Source organism: Mobula birostris, chromosome X (assembly GCF_030028105.1).
Source record: "Mobula birostris isolate sMobBir1 chromosome X, sMobBir1.hap1, whole genome shotgun sequence".
Taxonomy (NCBI): Eukaryota; Metazoa; Chordata; class Chondrichthyes; order Myliobatiformes; family Myliobatidae; genus Mobula; species Mobula birostris.
In genome coordinates this window covers 48,106,756-48,126,297 of record NC_092402.1, presented here as the reverse complement: position 1 = coordinate 48,126,297, position 19,542 = coordinate 48,106,756, and the positions used below count along the sequence as shown (strand labels likewise).

The window sequence follows — 19,542 nt, the reverse complement described above, 5'->3', positions numbered from 1 at the left end:
AAGAAATTGTCAGTAAGACCAAGGAATTCCTTGTGGACTTCAGGAAGGGGAAGTTGAGGGAACACACATCAGTCCTCATTGAGGGATCAGAAGTGGAAAGGGTGAGCAGCTTCAAATTCCTGGGTGTCAACATATGTGAAGATCTATCTTGGGCCCAAAATATTGATGTAATTACAAAGAAGAAATGACAGCAGCTATATTTCGTTAGGAGTTTGAGGAGATTTTATAGGTCATGAAAGACTCTAGCAAATTTCTACAGATGTACCATGGACAGCATTCGAACTGGTTGCCTCACCGTCTGCTATGGAGGGGCCACTGCACAGGATCAGGAAAAGCTGTAGAGGTTGCAAACTCAGCCAGCTCCATCATGGGCACTGGCACCCCCTGTATCCAGGACATCTTCAAAAGGCAATGCTTCAAAAACTTACACCACACATCTCCTTTGAACTTTCCCCCTCTCATCTTAAATAAATGCCTTCTAAAAGTTGACATTTCAACCCTGGGAAAAAGATACCAGCTGTCTACTATCAGTGTCTCTCATAATTTTATAAACATTTATCAAGTCTCCTCTCTGCCCCTACCACTCCAGTGAAAACAACTAAAGTTTGTTGAACCTATCCATGCCCTCTAATCCTGTAGACCTCTTCTGAACCCTCTCCACATCCTTCCTATAATGGAGTGACCAAAATTGATGCAGCAATACCAGGGTTTTATAAAGCTGCAAAATAACCTCCGGACTTTTAAACTCAATCCCTGACTAATAAAGGCAAACATGATATATGCCTCCTTTAACACTCTGTCAACTTTTGAGGCCATTCTCAGGGAGCTAAAGACTTGGACCCCAAAGATCCCACTATACATCAATGCTATTAAGGGTCCTGCCACTAACTGCTTACTTCCCTTTTATTTTTGATCTCCCAAAGTGCAAAACCTCACACTTGCCTGGACTAAACTCCATCTGCCATTTCTCCACCCATATTTACAACTGATCTATATCCCACTGTATCTTCTGACGATCTTCAGCACTATCCCCAACTATACCAATCTTTTAAAAGGTAAGACAAACACAACATCCAGTTGTAATTAGCACCACCCTGCTTCACTCCGCTGCAATATGCAGGACCTATCCCCAATCATCTAATCTAAATTTCTCCTAAATTAAGGGAACAGGATCACGTGGAGATTTTTGGGAGAACCAATAATCTGCTTTCCAGGATGCACAAACCATGGGAGCCCTGAGGTATCAATCTGACACAGTGAGAAGTTTTAGGTGTCACCAAACTTAAAGTGCGAAAGACGGACACTGAGTGAAATGTAGATACATTAGAGTCATACTGCATGGAAACCGGCCCTTTGGTCCAACTGATCCATGCTGACCAAGATTCCCATCGATGGAAGTCCCACCTGCCCTCCTTTGGCCCATATCTCTCTAAGCATCTCCTAACTGTGTACCTGTCCAAGTGTAATTTTTAACGTTGTTGATGTACCTGCCGTAACCACTTCCTCTGGCAGCTTATTCCAGTATGGAACAGCCTTGTGGATGAAAAATTTGCCTGCATGAACCCTGTTAAACCTCTTCCCTCTCACCTAAACTTGTGTGCATAGATCCTATTTATGCCCAATGTGATTTTAAACACCCCATTAATAAATGCATGTTTAAAGTGAATGAACATGAGAAAGTCTGCAGCTGCTGGAAATCCAAGCAACACACACAAAATGCTGGAGAAACTCAGCAAGCCAGGCAGCATCTACGGAAAAGAGCACAGTCAATGTTTCAGGCCGAGACCCTTTGACAGGACTGGAGAAAAAATAGATGAGGAGTAGAGTTAAAGGTGGGGGGAGGTGAGAGAGAAACATGAGGTGATAGGTGAACCCAGGAGGGGGGAGGGGGGATGTAAAGAGCTGGGAAGTTGATTGGTGAGAGAGACACAGGGCTGGAGAAGGGGGAATCTGATAGCAGAGGACAGAAGGCCATGGAAGAAAGAAAAGTGGGGGGGGTGGAGAGCACCAGAGAGAGGCGATGGGCAAGCAAGGAGATAGGTGAGAGAAAGGGAAAAGGGAATGGGGAATGGTGAAGTGGGGGGAGAGAGGGATTCAAAGGTTACAGGGAGAAGGCAGGAAAATAAGGTTGAGAGGGAAATGGATGGAATGGCAGAGCAGACTCGATGGGCTGAATGGCCTAATTCTGCTCCTGTGTCTTATGGTCTTATAGTTTATACAAAATGACACATTTCACTGTATGCTTCGATGTACATGTGACAAATAATGCTATTCTTGAACTGTATCTTTCAATTCCTCCACCAAGATGTCTTTTTAGATTAAGTAACCTGATTCCCTACGTTGACCACCTAAAGTATGAGACACACTGATTGATTTTAGCTATCCGGGGAATCACGGGATATGGAGCTTTTGTAGGAAAGTGATGCTGAATGAAAGATCAGACATGATCTTATTTAATGTTTGAGAGAATATGAGGGGTGAATGGAAACAGAAATTGTTGGAAACACACAGCAGGTCAGGCAACATCTGTGCAAAGAGACTATAAGACATAGGAGCAGAACTAGGCCAGAATTAGGTTGTTTAAAATGAGAGAAAGTCAACATGATTTGAGAGGAACATATATATTTCAAAAACAAAGGAAAAGAACAAATGTAAAAAATGATTGGATTTCAGTCAGAGGGGTGAATCTATGGAACAGTTGTAGTGAGAATTTAAAAACATGCCTCACACTTAACAAGTTTAAAAAATTATTTAAAAATAATTTAATGAACAAATATAAAATACACGATTTAAAATGAATGGGAGTATTGTAAATAAATGATACTTGGAATTGGATTTTGTGTTAAAGGATTATGAAATGTTTTGATTTGATGTGACGATTGATGCCACATATGTAGTTGTATAAGTAAGAGGGGTAGGCGTAATAAACTGGAGTTTCAGCCTACACCCCTTCAGTCTGTTTTTAAAGAATATCTATGTTTTTGTTGTAATTTTGTCTTATGAAATCATTGTTATGAAATTATTGTTGAAAATGATGTTTTTTGTTATGTTTGTACTGACCGAAATAAAAATTTCATTCATTCATTCATTCAAAAATTAGGCCATTCAGCCCATTGTGTCTTTTCCGCCATTCAATCAAGGCTGATTTATTAACACTCTCAACCCCATTTTCCTGCCTTCTTCCCATAAACTTGGATGCCCTTTCCAATCAAGAACCTATCCACCTCCGTTTTAAATATACCCAATGACAGTCTCCACAGCTGTTTGTGGAGCAAAAACAGAGTTAACATTTCTCAGACAAGCAGGCTTGTTAGTTCTCAAATTCTTAATGCAAGTAGGCTTTTTCCATTGAGGTTGGGTGAGACAGGAACTAGAGGTCATGGGTTAAGGGTGAAAGGTGAAAACATTAAGGGGAACACGAGGGGGAATGTCTTCACTCAGAGCGTGGTGACAGTGTGGAACGAGCTGCCAGCGCAAGTGGTGGATGCGGGATCCATTTGAACATTTCGGAGAAATTCGGATAAGTACATCAATGGGAGGAGAATAGAAGGTTCTGGACCGGGTGTAGGTTGATGTGACCAGGCAGATTAATACATAGTTTGGCATGGACCAGATAGGCCAAAGGGGCGGTTTCTATGATTCTATCACTCTAAGACCCTTTTATCAAAACTCCTTCATCAAAAGGGGCTGAATGGCAAAATCTTATTTCTAGTGCTGGTGTTTAATGAAGGCAATAGTGAAAACTTCCCCTCTGTATAAAGAGTCGTGAAAGCTCTATTCTTTGTGATGATATAGAGAAGTTTCTTCATGCTGAAATCTTGAGCCAATTAATGTAGCAACATTCTCACAATTTGTGTTAATATTAACATTTTAAGAAGATGTTGAGGTATATTGTAACAGTGGGCAAGGATTACCCCTGTGCTTTAAGCCAAGGAACTTGGAGAGAACACTCAGTCTTTCCAACAGTCCCATTTGATTCCTTGGGGCCATGACAGTGTGTTTGGAGTAGAGATAGTTTCAAACTAAGACACAATAAGGAAAGTGAAACAACTTACAAGAACGCAACTCACAATGCCAACCAAATTCTGAAAAAAACCCAGAAAAATTGTGTCACATATTTGGACAGTTGGCGTGTTCTAAGTTATCATTGAAGAAAGTTAAACGGTTTATCAATCAGACTCACATTCAAGTAATCACTTTCTATTATTATCCCTTTACATACCTATGGTGTCATCTGAAGTAATCCTCAGTTTAGAGACCCTGTACGCAATTGTTGTTCCGGCTGGAAAAGTTATCTTCTGCTCTGAATATTTACAGAATCCAGTTTTAACCTAAGGCAACAAAGAAGACTACAATATTTAACTGTGAAAGTCAATCGTACAAAAGTTAATTTTGCAGGGAAGTCAGGAATTACATAGCTGGACTATAACCTAACTTCAGTGATGCAGAGTGATTAAGACAAATTTAATCAAAACTTAAATGGACCCTACAAACCACAGGGATAAAGGAGAAAAAAATAAACCATTGAATACTCTGCCACCACCAAGGTCATGTCACTAGGACAGTGAGCTGTTTACTGTTTCCTGCACTGTTGAGTGTTTGCTGTTTACCTGTATTCCATTATATGAATTATATTTATTAACTTATTTGTCATAATATTTTGTTTTATGTGCTGTGTATGATATACGTTTTGTAGGTGCACCATGTTTCATTTGGTTTTATCTGTGTTCAGTCAGATGACAATAAATTTGAACTTGAACTTGAGAAAATTAAAAGGACAGTGTTACACCATGTTTCACAAATATAATGCCTGAGAGAAGCTGCAAAATTGGATCGGGGAAATCTTGGAAATGCACATTGGGTCAGGCAGCATCTGTGGAGAGAGAAACAAGGTCATGGTTGCGTATCAATAACCTTTCTTCAGAAAGGTTTTGATGGTAAAGCAAAAAAAAGAGTCGATAAACAATCGCCAATGCAACAGACTCTGAATGAATCAAATCTTTAAATTGTTTCTCAGACAAACCTAACTGCAAATGGTTAGAAAACAATAAAGAGACATTACCTCATCCTTACAAAGGGACAGAAAAAGGCCATTCGCTCCACTGGGTGAATGCCAGCTCCCAAGAGAGCAATCCCATTTGCCTCTTTATCCCTCTCCTGATTTCCCTGCACCCTTTTAACTTATTCTTTCAGATAGTTCCATCAAATCCTGATTGGTTCTTTTTCCACTAAGTGATTCAGAAGTCAAATGACCTGGATCTGCGCAACTATGAGACAGCATTGAATACTATGTCGCCAAGGATAAGTGCTGAGATATCTCAGAGAGCTCCAAGGTTCTCATGAGGTCTCGATGCAGAGCATAGCCAGGACATGACCTGGGTACCTCAGTCAGTAAGCTCAGGATTGCCGTATTTGCACGTGAGCCCCAAACATACCCACACTTATCCTGAGAAATATGAAAATGCCAGCAAAAGACAATCCCAGCTTCCGAGCAACACACACAAAATGCTGAAATTCGTTTTCTTTTAATGCCCTCCATGGGTTGGGATCAACCAAGGATGTAGCGTCCTAGCCGGCTACATGATACACAAGCCAGGGCAGTACAACCTGGTGAGCAAGCTGTTGCCATGCAGCAGGTTCCCCGTCTCCACACAGTTGACGAATGCAAAGGAACAGCAGAGACTTACAGTTTGGCACCATTGTCAGTGCAGGAATTGCCAGTCAGTGTTGATCTCAATGTAGGGCTGCCTCAGGGACTTCAGCTCCAGACTTTTCCTTGGAGTTTACTCCCGAAGCCTTCCCCATGAGTGGGTACAGCCGCAAGACAGTGGAGGTTTGAGATCAGAGCTTTCCTTCTCCTAGATGAGTTGCCAACTACAGCTGACGAGCCCCATCTGCCCGAAGCGACTAGTTTTAAGGGGTCAGTAACCCATGCCAGTAAACATATGAGATTCTGTAGGTGCTGGAAACCCAAACTAACACACACCAAACGCTGGTGGAACTTAGCAGGTCAGGCAATGTCTATGGAGAGGAATAAAGAGTCAATGCTTCAGGCTGAGACCCTTCATCAGGATTCGGGTCACGACCCAAAACATCGACTATTTATTCTTCTTCATTGATGCCACCTGACCTGCTGAGTTCTTTGATTTTGTGTGTGAATTCTTGAGCACACACACAAGTCGCTGGATTTCCCTATTTCTTTATGTATCGGTTGCTCAGGTTTTCCAGCATCTGCAGAATCTCTTGTGTCCAGGTTTCTAAGGATCTATTGGCTGACTTGGATCTTTATCACTGTTTCAGTGTTTCAAGATCCAAGATGTTTCTTCAGTACACAGGTGTAAAGGAGAATGAAATGATTGTTATTCCAGATCAGATGCCGCATAAAAAAACACAATAAGGATAAAAATCTGATATAAAAACAATAATTATAAATATAAAAACAAGGATAATGATAATGAAATTTTAAGGATTATGAAATGAATAAGTTTTACTCACCTTCAGAATATGAAAAAATGCACTTAGTCCTGATGCTATATGAGCTGTCCCATTTACAGTACATGTCTTTTCCGTCTCTATCACTTCTGACACTATATAAACATCATCCGACACATTTTGCTTCACAAAGCTGTGTTCTCTGTTCACCTTCCTGAAGAGATAAAACAAACAAAAATGGTACTTATTATTTATAAAAGACTGACTGAGGAAGGAGGAGGTGATGGTGAAATTAGACAACAGTTTATTCAAACTACCTTTCACCTTACTCATGAATCTTTTCAGAGTTTGTTTTCCTTCTCCAAGGTTCACCACCTGTTTGGTGCAGAGACGTGTAAGTTCCTGAAATCTCAAGAATGATGCTGTCTGGAGTTAGGTCATTTGGTGCTTAACTCCTGCTAGGGTCACCCACGTCGGTAAGGTCAGGGGCAGTGGGGGGGGGGGGGTTCCAGACAAAGAGTGATCCAACCAAGACCTCAGCGGTGGAGCTGGCGGGAAATGGTGACACATCACAATGCCAGTGAAGCTGGAGGAAGGCTACAGCAGTGAAGGATGCCCAGTCACTGGACCCTGACCCCGATCTGTCAAGGACTGTGTGATGGCTATCTGTGCATCAGCCTCCCAATGTTAAACAAAGTCACACGCTAGCGTTCTCCGTTAAAGGAATCTCCAACTCCATCTCCATCAGAGTTTTTATCAAAAACAATAATAGGAATTACTCTGTGCAATAATCCAGTGTATTTTAATCTACTGCTGATATAGTTTTGTTGGAAATAAAAGTGTACCATTGGCAAGCCTATTGCATTCTCCATTGACCCACACACTAAATCCGCACTGACCTGCAGTTGATCACTGTGATTGATGCTACATGCAAGACCCTGTGTGATGCGGGACCGTGTGGTTATCAATCCCATATCACATACAAGAGGCTGAAGCAAGTCTCGCCTGGCAAATTTTTGAAAATTACGTGTACAGCCAGTTGGTCAGATATTTTGCCTCAGCCAATTGTCAAGTGTTTCTTATATTTGGAAACATTGAAAATTTATTAAAATACATAATCCAGTACTGTCATAGAGCACTGCAGCACGGAAGCAGGCCCTTCAGCCCTTCTAGTCCATACTGAACTATTATTTTACTTAGTTCCATTGAGCTGCACCGGGACCATAGGCCTCCATAACCCTCTCATTCATGTACCTATCCAAACTTTCCTTAAATGTTGAAATTGAACCCTAATGCACCACTTTCGTTGGCAGCTCGTTCCACACTCTGAGTGAAGAAGTCCCCCTCATATTCCCCTTAAACATTTCACCTTTCACCCTTAACCATGACCTCTAGTTCTAGTCTCACTCTGCTTGCACTTACCCTATCTATACCACTCATAATTTTATATACGCAATCAAATCTCCTCTCATATTCTAGGCTTCAGGGAATAAAGTCCTAGCCAATTCAACATTTCTCTATAATGCAGGTCTTCAAGTCCTGGCAATATCCTTGTAATTTTTTTCTGCATTCTTTCAATCCTATAAATATCGTTCCTGTAGGCAGGTGACCAGAAGTGCACATAATGCTCCAAATTACGCCTCGCCATCATCTTATACAACTTCAACATAGGTTAAAAGTTTGATAATTTTTTTAAAGCAGAGTTGAGTCTGAAAGGATATGCCATTGGTTTTCACACTGTAATACCAAGCGAAGTAGAACAAGCCGGCTAACTCCAGACCACAGTGAAAAATACACTTTGTCAGCTTACAGTCAGTGGCCACTTTATTGGGTAACTCCTATACCTAATAAAGTGGCCACTGCGTGCATATCTGTGGCCTTCTGCTGCTGTAGCCCATCCCCTTCAATGTATGACATGTTGTGCATCCAGAGATGCTCCTCTCCACACAACTGTTGTAACGTGTGTTACTCTTACCTTCCTGTCAGTTTGAACCAATCTGACCATTCTCCTCTGACCTCTCTTTAACATGGTGTTAAAGCCCATAGAACTGCCACTCATTGGATGTTCTTTTTACACCATTCTCTGTAAACTCTAGAGACTGTTGTGCGTGAAAATCCCATGAGATCAGCAGTTTCTGATGTACTCAATCCACCCCATCTGGCACCAATAATCACTCCATGGTCAAAGTCATTTAGATCACATTTCTTCCCCATTCTGAACAACGACTGAACCCCTGCATGCTTTTATGCGTTCAGTTGCTGCCACATGATTGGCTGTTTAGATATTTGCATTATCAAATAGGTATACCGGTGTATCTAATAAAGTAGTCACAATGTGTACCTTGGCTTATTAGCCTAACCTGGTGAGGTATGATTACCTGCTTCCAATAACATCCAGTAATTTACTTATATCTATTTTTCGTTTTCTCATTTCCATGACAGATATGGAATCCGAAGTATTTCCTGACACTCCTATTCCTGGCTCAGTATTACAGACTTTCACATCGGCCTCCCCGCTGACTGAGCTGCTCTGCTTCCCAAGGTAACTGGCAAGGCTCGAGCTGGTCAATCCTAGAGAAAGAAAATAAATCCATTATTAGCTTTTACAGGTTATTTACTGTTGTAACATCAGAGAACAAACTAGTGTTTATTAACGATAAACTAATAACAATGTCCGTTAACCACCAGGAATTTGCTGTCAGTGATAATGGAGACTTCCGAAGAGTGCATTGTTTTAATCTTCACAAACCTCCGTCCTTGGATAATTTATGGTATAAAATATTAAAATACATCTGTAGGCCCATCTCCTCGTAACATAACCTCAAAAACTGCTCAACTTTAATCCCATTTGTGTGCATAAATCTTTACTTTCAGTAAAATGTTGTTAAAAATAATTGATTTTTACATTGTAATTCATTGTCTTTTGCTGGAGAACTCTTCACCATAATTGACTGGCCAACCTTCACGAAGATAACAGAGTTCCTGATTCTCACAGTTCCTTACGGATGGTCTACACTGTAAAGTGTGTCACAGCGGACAAGACTAAAGCCACAGTGCCTTCTACAATTCGGTGAGAAGCTTTCTTTAACTGCCCATCACTTCCCTCTAGTTTTACTCCTCCTTCCCTTTCTTCCATGGTCTACTGTCCACTGTCTTCTTCCTCAGCCCTTTACTTCTTCCACCTATCCCCACCCAGCATCTTACTTTATCCCCACCCTGTCACCCACTGGCCTTCCCACGTGCCTGGCCTCAGTTATCACCTGATAGCTTGTACTCTTTCCTCTCCACCTTATTCTGACTTCTTCCTCCCTTCCTTTCCAGCAAAAAATGAAGGGGCTCGGCCTGAAACATCAACTGTTTATTCCCCGAATAGATGCCACATTGTGTTCCCCCAGCATCTTGTGTGTTTTGCTCTGGATTTCCAGCATCTGCAGGATCTACTGTGTTTTCAGTGGTGACTAAGCCCTTTCATTTTGAACTGGAAGGTCAGGTTGTTAATACATTCACTTGCACTTTCTCTTTGTTTTACTCTCTCTCTATTTTCTAAAATTGAAGACATTGGCTTTCACAATTTTCACATGTGGGCTTTTATAACAAACTGAAGTTTCTCGTACATTTGTACTGATTGCAGCTTTTTATTCTGACTAAATTTAATTACTTGTATTGAAATTCTTCTGTTGTCACAGTGTGACAAGGAAATGGCTGTTATTCTGGGTAATTGCCACTGAGCAAACATCTCCTTTTTACAACATTACTGCACATTTGTAACCACTTAAGATTACAATGTAGATTTGAATTCTCAGAAATTATTTTAAAAATGGCAGATATTACCAAAATCTAAATCTTGGCCATCTTTCAATATATCAGTCAGTGTGATTAATTTGGACTTATATTTGTCTCTCCCGGGAAAGAAGGGTTTCTTTGGCTTGCTGAGGAAATAAAGAGGCTTGAAGTGATCGGAAAAAAATGGGCTTTCCACAGGGATCAATGTCTTGCCACCAGGGTCCATCTCCTCCACAATTTTCTTGGTTGTGTCTCGAAACATGGTTCTAAAAATCAACAAACATTAAATGGAAAATTAATGATGGAAATACTTAGCAAGTTAGGAAGCAACTCTAAAGAGGGAAACAGCTAGTCAGTTATAAACAAGAGAAAATCTGCCGATGCTGGAAATCTTGAGCAACACGCACAAAATGCTGGAGGAATTCAGCAGGTCAGGCAGCATCTGTGGAAAGTTGGGAAGAGGGGAACCAGGCTCGCTGCAAGGTGATAGGTGTAGCCAGGTTGGTGGGAAAGGTCAAGGGATGGAGAAGAAAGAATCTGACTGGAGAGGAGAGTGGACCATAGGAGAAAGGGAAAGAGGAGGGGGCCCAGGTAGGTGAGAAGAAGTGAAAGATCAGAGTGGGGAATAGCGGGGCGGGGGGGTAAATTTGTTCACCGGAAGGAGAGATCGATATTCATGTCATCAGGTTGGAGGCTACCCAGACAGAATATAAGGTGTTGTTCCTCCACCCTGAGGGTGGCCTCCTCTTGGCACAAGAGGAGGCTATAGATCAACATATCGGAACAGGAATGGGAATGGGAATTAAAATGATTGGCTGCTGGGAGGTTCTGCTTTTGGCGGATGGAGTGGAAGTGCTCGACAAAGTGGTCCCCCAATTTATGATGGATCTCACCAGTGTAGAGGAGGCTACATCGGAACACCGGACACAGTAGACAACATCAGCAGATTCACAGGTGAAGTGTTGCCTCACCTGGAAGGACTGTTTGGAGCCCATAGATGCTGCCTGACACACAAAGTTCCTCCAGCGTTTTATCTGTGTTGCTTTGAAACAGAGCATTGAATTGATCACTTTCCACAAACATGTTATAATCAAGAAGTGACTTGCGGAAGAAATCAACAGATCAAACAGCATTTGTGGGAGAACAGCAACTGCTGACATTTTGGTCAAAACCGTGCATCAGGCCCTGAACTGGAGAAACGTTTTGGCTTAAAGATCACATCATTTACACCAGATTCTGAATGTAGGAGCAATGAAAAGTAAGTCAATGTTCATTGAACTAGTCACTTGTGGAAAGTTACCGCAAATAGATGTTTAAAATGATACCACATAATTTTACTCTTAATGTAAAGAGCATAGTGCTAATGAAAGCAACTGAAAATTGCTCATTAAATTTGATTGCATTAGTCATAGTCATACTTTATTGATCCCGGGGGAAAGTGTCCACGGCGGGGGTGATTGATAAGTTCGTAGCCTAAGGTAGAAGGAGATGAGTTATTATCTTCAAACTTCCTGCATAATCACACAAAGAGTTGAACTGCAAGTGCATGTAACAAGAGCTGTATAACTCATCTCCTTCTACCTTAGGCCACGAACTTATCAATCACCCCTGCCGTGGACACTTTCTGGAGGTCGAAGATCCGTATGCTCCAAGACCACTGGACTAAAGCCTGATTTATACTTCTGTTTCAACTGGATGCCATGGATACGGCATCGCAGCAAACCCTACGCAGAGCCTACGCGGATCCCTACGCCATAGCCTGACATGCGCCTCTCCCAAAATGTAACTACGTGTTGTGGCAATGCAGAACGCAACAACTGTGATTGGTCCACTTGGTAGCATCGCATTTCATCCTACGCTGCAATAGCTTCCCATTGGGCGACTGAAGGGCAGGGAAGGAACTCTGGCTGCAATGATTTCCATAAAGCTTTACAGACCTCCGAAATTATGGAGGACACATTTCACTTTTATGAAGAAAGACGCTAGCTTCTTGTTTACCCTGAGAAAGACTACCATGACCATGAAGCCTTGTGCAGGCAGGTGAGTGCGCATGCGTGATGTGCGCGAATTGCAGAGCGGCGCAGACACACCAACGCACAAGTATAAATGCTCACAACCCGCGTAGGTCACTTGCGTAGGTTACCACGTCGAGTTAACGTAGAAGTGTTTAGTGTGTAAATGTAGGAGGGGACTATGGTGAAAAATAAATGTGCTAGGTTTTCTAAAATTGACTCCTTCTACCTTAGGCCATGAACTTATCAATCACGCCTCGTATATGCTGAGTAGTTTTAATTCTATGTGGCATAGTCCTTTACTCAAGATTTAAGATTCTTTCTTTCTTTATTAATCTTCTTATTGATTTAAAAAAAACATAGATACAATCAAATACAATCAAGAGGAGAATTAGTTCAAATACATATATCAGTAACCAAATCAAAATCATAGATATTGTTAAACTAGTATAAAATATATGATTAAAAAAAGAAAATAACAATTCTCCTCTTACCAGTTAAAAGGAGAAAGGAAAAAAAATTAGGTTTTAAATAGAGGGGGAAAAAAACCACTACACTATTAAAAAAAAAGTACAAACAAAACAAAACAAGGGACTGGGCAGTCCATTTTGAGGATACAACCAAAAAAAAAGAGAAAAACTTTCTGATCAAATCGAAATCCTCGAAAAAAAAACTTAAAAGAGTAATAAATCAAATTAAGTGAAAATATTGGATAAAAGGTCGCCATATTTTTTCAAATTTGAAGGATGTATCAAATGTCCAACTTCTTATTTTCTCTAAATTTAAACAGGACATAATGGAGGAGAGCCAGTAAAAGACCGTAGGTGGATTAGAATCCTTCCACTTCAATAAAATGGCTCTCCTAGCCAGTAAGGTCGAAAAGACTATCATATGTTGAGCAGAAACAGGAATATGTCCTGCTTCTGATTGGATAATCCCAAAAATTGCTGTAAACAAGTGAGGTTGGAGATCCAAATCCAAAACTCTTGTTAGTGTTTTAAAAACATCTCTCCAAAAGTTATCTAGCTTTATACAAGACCTATACATATGAGTTAAAGTGGCCAGCTCAGTATTACATCTGTCACAAATAGGATTAATATTGAGAAAATACACGCTAGTTTATCCTTTGACGTATAGGCCCGATGCCCTACCTTGAACTGTATCAAGGAATGACGGGCACAGATAGATGAGTTGTTAACCAAATGAAAAATTTTACTCCGTTGATTATCTGAAAATGATTCTTGAAGTTCCAATTCCCAAGCGCGTTTAATTTTATCGTTAGATATCGTTAGATTGGGAGAAGATGGTGGTGCGATGACAGCGCGCGCGGCCTCTCCGGTGATGATATCTGTTATCTGTCAAGTAGGGGACCGTGCACAATCCTGATTTGATGGAGACAGACGTGAGTGCACAGCGGAACATCTGGAAAACTTCTGAAATGTCTGCTTTGCTACCGCTGCTACTGTATGGTAACCGGAATCTCTGGAGCTGTAGGTCTTGAAATCCTCGGCTTTGTGTGTTTCAGCGGCCGGGGGAGAGGTCGAAGGTGCTCGGCAGAGGATGGCGCTCGGGAGGTTGTATCGGAGAGGCTGCTCGGAAGCTCGGAGTTTTCGGACAGATGGACTTAGGGTCAGCTGCTTCCAAGGTATCGGCAAGTTGACGGTGCCTGGAGGTTTATGGCAGGGAGTTTCTCCCTTTTGCCGCCGCTATCAGGGACTCGGGGACTTTGAGACTTTTTTTTTACTGTGCTTATGGACTGTTCTTCATCAAAATATGGTATTGCTTTGCACTGCTGTAACTATATAGTATAATTATGTGGTTTTGTCAATGTTAGTCTTTGGTCTGTCCTGTTTTCTGTGATATCACTCCGGAGAAACATTGTATCATTTCTTAATGCATGTATGCATTTCTAAATGACAATAAAAGAGGACTGAGTGTTCTAATAATCTAACCTAAACTCAATAACTGTTTATAGATTATAGCTAATAGCCCTTTTTGAAATGGTTTAAACTGAAAGAGAACATCTATCATATTAGGTGGATAAGCAGAAGTGTAATTTGGTAACAAACCACGTAAAAAATTCCTAATTTGACAATATCTTAAAAAGTGTACATTAGATAAATCATATTTATCCACTAACTGAGAAAAAGACATTAAACAGTCCCCTAAAAACAAATCTGAAAAATTTTAATCTGGTTTACCAAATTAAAAAGGCCTTATCCAAGATTGATGGTTTAAAAAAAATTAAGATAAATATTACTAGAAAGAATAAAATTATTAAACTCAAAAAATCTACGAAACTGGAATGAAATTCTTAATGTATGTTTAATAATGGGATTAAATTCTTGTCTGCTAATCTTAGAAAACAATAAGGGAAGAGGAGCTCCCAGCAAAGAGGCCAAAGAGAATCCTTTCACCGAGTTTACCTCTAGATCCAACCATGAAGGACATTCACGTATATTTAAATAGTGAATCCATAAAGTAATATATCGAATATTAATTGCCCAATAGTACATTCTAAAATCAGGCAAAACCATACCACCATCCTTTTTAAATTTCTGCAATAAGGGTTTACTCAATCTAGGTTTTTTATTGTTCCAAATGTAAGATGAAATTATAGAATCTATTCTGTCAAAGAACTTTTTAGGAACAAAAGAGGGAACTGCCTGAAATATATATAAAAATTAACAGTAAAACTATCGTCTTAATAGCATTAATTCGACCTATTAATGAAAATGAATAGGAGACCATTTAGAGAGCATTTGTTTGGTGTAGCCAATTAATGGAAAAAAATTATATGTGTATAGATCCTTAAAAGTTTTAGTAATTTTAATACCAAGATAGGTAAAGTAATTTTTAACAATAGTAAAAGGTACTTGATGATTTGGATCTGAGTAATTATTAATAGGAAATAACTCACTTTTATGTAAATTTTATTTATAGCCAGAAAAACTACTAAATTCAGAAAATACAGATAGCATAGAAGGAATAGATTTCCTAGGATCTGAAATACAAACTAACATGTCATTTGCATATAACGAAACCTTGTGTATTTTATCCCCTCTCTTAATACCCTGAACAGTGTTAGAATCTCTAAGAGCAATAGCAAGGGATTCTAAAGCCAAGTTAAATAATAAAGGGCTAAGAGGACATCCCTGTCGAGTACCTCTGTATAATCTAAAGTAAGGAGACTTTTGATTATTAGTTGTAACAACAGCCATGGGAGCATGGTAGATCAGTTTGATCCAGGAAATAAATCCCGGGCCAAGATTAAATCTTTCCAAAATCTCAAATAAGTAAGACCACTCCACCCTATCGAAAGCTTTCTCTGCATCAAGAGAAACAACACATTCAGATTCTTTAGATGGTGAAGAGTGAATAATATTTAATAATCTTCAAATATTAAAATGTGAATATCTATTTTTAATAAATCCAGTTTGGCCATTGGAAATAACACTAGGTAAGATATTCTCAAGTCTATTAGCCAAAATCTCAGAGAGAATTTTAAAATCCACATTCAACAGAGAAATTGGTCTATAAGAGGCGCATTCAGATAAATCTTTATCTTTTTTCGGAATTAATGATATTGAAGCTTCATAGAAAGTTTTCAGGACAGTCCCAGAGGACCTAGAGTCAGTGAAAATTTGACATAAATAAGGTATATCAGTAAAAGTCTTATAAAATTCCACTGTATATCCATCCGGTCCCAGAGCTTTAACTGATTGAAGAGAGGATATAGCCCTTGCTATTTCCTCTTGTTTAATAGGTGCATGTAATGTATTCATATCTTGAATAGAAATTTTAGGTACATTTACTTTTTGCAAAAAACTATTCATAAAAGTAATGTTATCTGAAAATTCAGACTCATAAAGATTAGAGTAGAAATCCATAAATGTCTTATCAATTTCATGAGGATCTACCGTTGTGGTTCTGTCAGGTCTTCTTGTTTTCAAGATCTGTCTTCTAGCTATACTTGCTTTTAACTGACCAGCTAATAATGAGCCTGGTTTGTCTCCGTGTATATAAAATTGGCTTTTGGATTTAAAAAGTTGCTGTTCAATAGGAAAAGTCAAAAGCAAATCATGCTGTAATGGAGTTCCACCCTTTCCTGAAAGAAATCTTCACTAGGCGTTACTGAATAGATTTAAGATTCAAGATTGTTTAACGACATTTGCGGTACACAAGTGTAAAGGAGAATGAAATAATTGTTACTCCAAACAATTAACAGTGTAAGTGTGCTGTGGAAAAGTTAGTAAGTACGAAGTGAGTGGTGTTTCCAGTGTTCAACATTAAGAAATAATTAAGCCGCACTACATGGCACCCGGACTGGATTTACCACATCTGGAAGGAATTATCTTAATTCACGCAGTGATAAATATTATGAAGAAAATATTAAAATCCCTGTAGTTCAACCAAAGATTCCAAGATGCTTACCTTTTCAAACAGGCAGGCTGGTGTACTGGCAGATGGTGAAAGGTCCCCAGAGACAGGAGGTAACTTCAGTGCTGCAGCTGTCACGAATAGAGAGCAGCAAATACCACAGATCATAAACTGAGCTCCCCTTTTTTCACAATCACACAGTTTAATCATCGCAGACATTGCAAAACAATGAAACAAAGAAGAACTCTAACAAGCAATGACCAATGACAGAAATTAATCATATTTTGTGAGAAGATGGAAGGGGCCATTTGACCTATTGAGTATATACTGGCTGTCAGAGCAATCCCATCAATCAAATTTCCCTAATATTTCCCTGCAAACTCTGCTCTTGCACCAGTCCATCAAATTCCCCTGAATTTCCTGCAACGCACCCACATTGGGGAAAGTTAAAGCAGCTAGTTAACCTACCTCCATGTTTTTGGGACGTGAGAGGACATTAGAACTCCTGTGGTCACAGGAGGAATGTCAAAACTTCACATAAACTGCGCTGATTTCAGGATCAAACCTGGGTGATCCTGAAACCTTGTGTTTATATTTATTCCAGGGAATCAAGCTTCACATTTTATATTTAGTGATCATAAAGACTAGCTTTATTTGTCGCATGTACATTGAAACATTGAAACTGATTCAAAGATTCTAGATTGTTTAATAACATTTCCAGTACACAAGTGTAAAGGAGAATTAAATAATTGTTACTCCGGATCCGATGCAGCACAAAATAAAACCATTAAGACAAAGAACACAATAATATTATTAAAAAATCACAATAAATATAAATACATAAGATGTCCGCAACATTCAACGCAGAGATATGCGGTTCAGAGCATGAAAATATTAGAATAGATTAGATTCAACTTTATTGACATTGTGCCAAGTACAGATACAAAGCCAATGAAATGTAGTTAGCATCTGACCAGAAATGCAAAGAATAGTGTTATTTACAAAATAACTGCGAATAAAAAGTAAGTGCTACAGCACACAAATATAAAAGTACTGAGACAGTCCAATATGGGTGCAATACTGCTTAGCGCTGTGATGTGAGGTTCAGCAGGGTCACAGCCTCAGGGAAGAAGCTCTTCCTGTGCCTGCTGGTGCGGGAGCGGAGGCTCCTGTAGCGCCTACCAGATGGGAGGAGAGTAAAAAGTCCATGGTTAGGGTGAGATGCATCCTTGATAATGCTTTTCGCACTGCCCAGGCAGCGTTTATGGTAGATGCTCTCAATGGTGGGCAATTAGGTGCCGATAATCCGCTGGGCAGTTTTCACCACACGCTGAAGTGCTTTGCTGTCTAATACGGGACAATTGCCATACCACACTGAGATGCAGTTGGTGAGTATGCACTCAAGGGTACAGCGGTAAAAGTCTGTCAGTATCCTGGGACAGAAGTGAGCTTTCTTGATGCTCCGCAGGAAATAAAGATGCTATTGCACCTTTTTGATCAGGATGGAGGAGTTCAGGGACCAAGTGAGATCCTCGGAAATGTGGACACCGAGGAATTTGAAGCTTGATACACGCTCCATTACAGCTCCTTTGATGTAGATGGGGACGTGAGTGTGGCTCCTAGTATGCCTGAAGTCCACAATGATCTCCTTGGTCTTCTGGGTCTTAAGGGCCAGGTTGTTGTTGGCATGCCCCGTGGCCAGGTGCTGGACCCCGTCCCTGTAGGCCGTCTCGTCACCCCCTCTGATCAGGCCAACCACCGTGGTGTCGTCTGCGAACTTGATTATGGAGTTAGAACCATGTACAGGAACACAGTCATAGGTGAAAAGGGAATACAGAAGAGGGCTCAGCACACAGCCTTGAGGCACGCCGGTGTTCAGGGTGAGAGTGGAGGAGGAGAGGTTGTCTCAGTTAACTGTTTGGGGTCTGTTAGTCAGAAAGTCCAAGTTCCAATTGCAGAGGGATGAACTGATACCAAGCTGGTGAAGTTTGGCGATCAGCTTGGAGGGGATCACAGTATTGAATGCCGAACTGAAGTCAATGAACAGCATTCTGATGTAAGAGTTGGGGCTATCCAGGTGGGTCAGGGCAGAGTGAAGTGCCGTGGAGATGGCATCCTCTGTTGACCTGTTGGTGCGATAGGCAAATTGATGGGGTCCAGGGTAGTGGGCAGACAGGATTTCAGATGTGATAGAACCAGTCTCTCAAAGCACTTTGCAATGATGGGGGTGAGTGCAACTGGACAGAAGTCATTCAGGCCCGTGGCAGTGGAATGCTTCGGCACTGACACGATGGTGGCGATCTTGAAGCTTGTGGGGACAACTGCCTGGGACAGGGACAGATTGAAAATGTCTGTGAAGACCCCGGCCAACTGCCCTGCATAGACTCTGAGCACACGGCCAGGTACTTGATCCGGACCAGCTGCCTTCCGTACATTCACCCTGCTCAGGATGGCACAAACATCGGAGGTGGAAAGTGAGAGAGGCGGTTCACCAGGTGGGAGATCCGCTTTGAGGGTGACCACCTTGTTCTCTCGGTCAAAGTGAGCGTAGAAGTAATTGAGCTCATCAGGGAGGGAAGCAGAGCTGGAAGGGGGCACAGTACTAGGAGGTTTGAAGTCTGTAATGACCTGTATGACATGCCACATGTGCTGGGGGTCCGAGGAGTTGAAATGCTCCTCGATCCTCTGTTTGTATATGTGTTTAGTCTGAGAGATTCCCCTCCTCAGGTTGGCCCTGGCTGAGCTGTAAGCCTCCCGGTCTCCAGACCTGAAGACTGAATCTCTGGCTTTGAGCAGAAGGGGAACTTCTCTGTTCATCCATGGTTTCTGATTGGGGAAAATTTTTATTTGTTTTTGTGATGTCACTCTATCTACACACTTGTTGATGTGCTCAAGGACAGAGTTGGTATATAAATCAATGTTAATCTGAGAGTCT

The 19,542-nt window shown here is 40.7% G+C and overlaps 1 protein-coding gene and 1 long non-coding RNA gene across 7 annotated transcripts in view; one reads left to right on the top strand and one right to left on the bottom strand.

The window, feature by feature from the left end:
- Positions 1-19,542, bottom strand: part of LOC140191694 (gasdermin-E-like) — a 79,929-nt gene that overhangs the window by 19,563 nt on the left and 40,824 nt on the right. Inside the window, exons 2-7 of one of the 3 annotated variants that reach the window (XM_072249345.1) lie at positions 16,662-16,738; positions 10,264-10,481; positions 8,811-9,003; positions 6,496-6,646; positions 4,223-4,331; positions 4,056-4,085 (exon numbers count right to left, since the gene is read on the bottom strand). In XM_072249345.1, coding sequence (XP_072105446.1) covers positions 4,056-4,085; positions 4,223-4,331; positions 6,496-6,646; positions 8,811-9,003; positions 10,264-10,477 — 697 coding nt within the window. In that variant the 5' untranslated portion in view covers positions 10,478-10,481; positions 16,662-16,738. Of the gene's footprint in view, positions 1-4,055; positions 4,086-4,222; positions 4,332-6,495; positions 6,647-8,810; positions 9,004-10,263; positions 10,482-16,661; positions 16,791-19,542 lie in introns of those variants that run through there. The other 2 variants (XM_072249344.1, XM_072249346.1) reach the window with 2 other exon arrangements.
- LOC140191696 (uncharacterized) lies at positions 8,879-14,155 on the top strand. 4 transcript variants are annotated; one of them, XR_011883880.1, is made up of 4 exons: positions 8,879-8,974; positions 9,365-9,502; positions 11,802-12,255; positions 13,753-14,155. It is a non-coding gene; the product is annotated as an uncharacterized lncRNA (long non-coding RNA). The 4 variants fall into 4 exon arrangements; XR_011883878.1 differs by lacking the exon at positions 13,753-14,155 and adding an exon at positions 13,510-13,717; XR_011883879.1 differs by lacking the exon at positions 11,802-12,255.